This window comes from Asparagus officinalis, chromosome 4, assembly GCF_001876935.1.
Source record: "Asparagus officinalis chromosome 4, Aspof.V1, whole genome shotgun sequence".
NCBI classification, from domain to species: domain Eukaryota; kingdom Viridiplantae; phylum Streptophyta; class Magnoliopsida; order Asparagales; family Asparagaceae; genus Asparagus; species Asparagus officinalis.
This window is the reverse complement of record NC_033797.1, coordinates 26,638,627-26,643,701: the sequence shown is the minus strand read 5'-3', so window position 1 is coordinate 26,643,701 and position 5,075 is coordinate 26,638,627. Positions and strand designations below refer to the sequence as shown.

The 5,075-nt window shown below is 35.4% G+C and overlaps 1 protein-coding gene across 1 annotated transcript; it reads right to left on the bottom strand.

Annotated features, from left to right (window-relative positions):
- On the bottom strand, positions 224 to 643 carry LOC109838386 (suppressor protein SRP40-like). The gene has a single exon (XM_020406835.1). The coding sequence runs from the start codon at positions 641 to 643 to the stop codon at positions 224 to 226; it is 420 nt and encodes a 139-aa protein (XP_020262424.1).

Here is a 5,075-nt window from a genome sequence, read left to right as displayed (position 1 = left end):
CTACATAGTTTTCCACGAACATAGTTTGTTCCACAAAAAACTACAAACCATACATAAAATGTTTCACAAAGTCATATAGTTTTCCACACAAGCATAGAGTTATTACAACTCAAACTAAAAACATAAGTATCAAGTTCTACAACTCAAAATAAAACATCACCATAAGAATAGAAACAATCTTCATCATAAGCACAAAATCCAGTAAACACAATAAGCATCAAAGTCAATCACCACCATCATCACTAGAAGCAGGACCAGAGCCAGGTGCAGATTCATCATCAGAGCCAGAATCAGATCCACCAGCAGGGTCCTCCTCAGAACCATCAGAGCCAGAATCAGATCCACCAGCAGGGTCCTCCTCAGAACCAGACTCAGAACTGGAAGAGGGATCCGGAATCCCAAGAGACTGACGCTCAGGGTCCTCCTCAGAACCAGACTCAGAACTGGAAGAGGGATCCGGAATCCCAAGAGACTGACGCTGATAGGATAGAATAGTCCTAACGTTCCTCTGAATAGATGAGACTTGAGTCTCAAGGCGATCCAAACGGGCACAGATATCAGAAGTGGAAGAGGAGGCTCTAGATTGAGAACGGGAAGATGATGGCATAGCAGTGAGATCAGATAAAGAGTCTGACAGTTGCATGCTAGAGAGAGAGACTCTATCAAAAAAGTCCTTCTTGGGTTCAACTTTGGGTTCATGAGTGAGATCAACACCGAAGTGTTGAAGGATAAGGGTGATGAAGGAGCCAAAAGGTAGAAATTTGAAATGCTTAGATGCTATGTTTTTGAGAAAAACGTTTGCCCAGTCTACTTTTATTTTGGCAAAAATGGCATATACAGCATTGATCTTATCAGAAGCAAAATGATCAAAACTACCGGTTTTAGGAATCAGATTGTGAGCAATAATTCTAGCAATAAGTTTGGCATTGGGATTAAGAGAATTATTGTTCATCGGATAAGTGCAATCGGGTTTAAATAAGAGGTTGTTCACAGCTTGATCATCATGCTCAATAGACATAAGCTCAACATCACCTGTCGGGATTTTAAGAATCCCCGCAAGTTCGTTGACAGAAAAAGAAATAGGAATATTTTTAACAGATGTACTAATGGTCTGAAGACCATCAGCAGAGGATAACACAGATAAGTTGGCATAAAATAGATAAACCAGAAAAGGATAATAAGGAACTTTACATTCCTCATCTAACAGCCTAGCCAACCCAACATTATGAAGAATCGTATGAGTGTCATACATGGCTAATTGATCAAATTTGATATATCTGGTGGGAAGAATTTTCAGTTTGCACAACTCCCTATATTTCTTAACTAGGGATTTAAACAAAAGAAAATCCTCATAATGAGAGGCTACAGAAGAAGACGAACCAACATCAGATTTTGATCTCTTTCTAGGAGGCATGTTCTATTAGGGTTTTTGAATGAAATTGGACAGAAATATAAAACCCTGGAAATGAAAATAAAGCAAAATAAGTAAAAATGAATTGACTCTAAATCAAAACCCTAGACTGAGAATAGAATCACTAGAGCAGGAAATGAAATCAAAAGATGAGAGGAGAGATTATTACCCTACAGATCCCAACTGAGATTGACGGAGAATGAGAGCCGCGGTCGACGAAGTAGGCGACCGTGGGAGAAATCGATAGATTAGGGAAAAATTTTCGAATGAGGGGAAAAATAAGGAGTCGGATCTTAGAGGAGATGAAGGAAGGGTTAGGATTAGCTCAGGGAACAGATCAATGGTGATGACGAAATCGGGTTCAAAACAGTTATAAAAAAAACCGAAACCCAATAAGAATTAAAAACGAAGCTGAAAAATTTTCTTGCGGTCGACCGTAACAACTTACAGAAACATCGACGGTCGACCGCGAGAAAGAAAAATGCATAGTCATTGTAAAATCTGGATTTTGAGAAAGTTTTTAATTTAGTCCTTTAAGAATTTGTTTTATAAGATACCAAATGTTTTATAAGATATATATAAAAGTTTTTAGCTATAAAATCATACAAATAATTTATTTTAGCTAAATAAGAGGGAAAATTTACATACAAAAACCAATTTTTCAAACCAAAATAAAAAACGAATAAAACAACAATAAGTGACATAAGAATCATTTTGGTATCCAAATCATTTTGGTACCACTAAACTTTGGGACATGACTCCTATCATTTAAATCCAAGGCCCTAGGGTTATGAACCTGCTTGGGCGTATTTTGTGCACCGATACGATTAAAGCAAAAATTGTAAACATGACCCATACGATTGCAATTTGTACAATATAGAGGTTTGAATGGTTTACATTGACCGAAATAAAATGCACGTGGTTCTTTTGCAAAAATAGATTTTTCTTTGTAATTATTTTGCAAACGAGAATTTCTTTTCAAATCGAAACAAAACATGACCAAATGACCAAAACGACCACAATAATCATATTTGTACACATGAGCATGTTTATGATTTACACTATATGTGTGTGTATATGTGTATGTGATGAAGAAGCTTGATGGGATGCACAATCATGAATAGGCTTGTTAATTTTTGGTGCATTATGACAAAATTGAGCTAAATGGCCTTTAAGACCGCAAATAGAACATTTGTGAATTTTGTCATACATATGTGCATAGTGAATAGGTTTCTTAGAAGAATTAACATTGAACTTTGCACATAAGTCCATAAGGTTTTTATTATTAGCAATACAAGTGTTTAGTGTTGAATCTAAGGTAGATATTCGTTTTCTCATTTGATTCAACTCATCATTGTGCATACACACATTGCTACTAGAAGTAGGATAAACAAGATTACTCATCATAGATTTCATCTTATCTACTTCTAACATAGCATCACGTTTTTCATGAAGCAAACTAGCATTTTTAATTTTCAAGTTTTCATTGCATTCTTTAAGAATTATATTTTCATTTGCAATCAAATTAAACTTAGTGGCTAGTGTTTCATGAGTGGATTTCATATTAACATACTTACTCTTTACATCAATATAGCAATTGTGTAACTTTTCAAACTCAAGAGCAAGTTCATCAAAAGTAATAGTATCATCGTTATTACATACCTCACTAGGGTTATCACCTAGTGGAATTGTACATGGAGATGAGGCTTCTTTAGAACTCAAAGCGGGATTTTCCAACGCTTGTTGAATAGCCTTCAATTCCCCTTCATGTGCTTCAATAAATTTTCATAAGGCGTAAGCACTATCAAAATTAGCAAATTTGTTAGAAAGCGATGAGTGAAAAGCATTAATCAAATATTCTAATAAAAGCTTGTTCATATTAAACAATCTTTTATTATTTTCACACCATTTGGATTTTTCCAAAATGGGAACAATATAGGCATCCTCAATAATTTCCTATAAATCGAATTGTTTAGATTGAACGAAAAGTTTGAATCTAACACGCCATTGAGCATAGGGAAAATTATCCAAACGATGAGCAATATTAATAGCATATCCTAAACTAGATGAATTATACATATCCATAAAGATAATATGCAAGAAGCAAAATGCAATCAACACTAGAGTAGCACAAAAACGATAACTTGGATCTTTAACTCAAGGCGGTTAGTCCTTAAATCAAAGAGCACCAAGCTCTGATACCAATTGTTAGACCCTAGAGGGGGGTGATTAGGGTCTTATGCTAATCTAATCCCGATTAATTACCAATTAAAATAATATTGATCAATATGTTTTTGCAAGAGATAGATATGAATAAGAACAATAAGAATATGCACAAATAAAATATGAGACAAGCAAAACACAAACACACGATATGTTTACGAGGTTCGGTCACCACGACCTACGTCCCCGCTCCTCACCTCGAGGAGATCTCCACTATCAAAATCCGGTTTGGAAGCCGGAACTTCTACACACTCGGTTTACAAGATCACCGAAAACTCTCATACTATACAATCCCTAATCAATCACACTTTACACACTAAGTGTAGGAACCTAGCCCGTGTCCTCCTCCTCAAGTGATCGGTTACAACCTTTCCCTAGGTTCGTCAACCGACGCCACTCCTATTGGATTCGACCCCGTTTCTCGCCTCACACTTCTCTCGGTGTAAAAGTGTATTACAAGTGATTCTCACAAAACAAGATTAAATACAATGGTTTGTTCTCAAATAACAAGTGAGAACACAATGAAGCTCACACTCACTAAATCACACCCCATAACCCACACTATATGGTATAAAGATATTAAGATCAATATGTGTATGTGATAACAGTGAATGAAACTCAATAAATATAGCTAATTGAAATGAAAATGAAATAACAAGCTATATAAGAGTTTAGAAAACTTTTCAAACAAGAAGAACAGTAGATGATGATCCCAATAGGATTTGAAAGCCACTTCTTGTTGTAGGAAAAAAAATTTCTTTTGAAACAAACTGATGAAATCAGCTTAAACAGCTCTTAAACACTTTGTAAACTTAAGTAATCAATTCTCTTAGATAGTTAAAGTGTTGAATGCAGTAGGGTATTTATAACAACCCAATACATCAGTAAAAACTCACTTAGATTGACCAAAAAGCCCACAAAGAACAGCTGTAAAAAACTAACCGTTGGAGTGATCTGATAGTTCGGCGGTCGACCGGGGCGGTCGACCGCGAAGCTCAAAAATACAGAGTTTGAAAATTTAAAGCTGGCGGTCAACCGCGAAAGTCTCTGGATGTTTTCACGGTCGACCATCACGGTCGACCGCGAGCACACAAAAGTAGTGCTAAGAAAAATTACCACTGGCGGTCGACCGTGACGGTCGACCGCAATCTGATACATGCTGAAAAACCTATTTTGGTTGATTTTGGAAATTCTTTAAAAATAGCAAATCAATTCCAAAAATAATAAAACTTTAGAAAAAGTTTCTAAATGATAAAATGAACATGTTAGAAAAGGAATTTTTGGAAAATCAATTTTCATTTGCAAAAACACACTGTTTTTGAAAAGTGTTCGTAAAACATGTATTTTACGAATATGAAAATTTTGATATGACTCATAAACACGTAAATATATCTCATGCATATATTATGTGTATATAATAAAGTATGAATGAGCTGTAAAC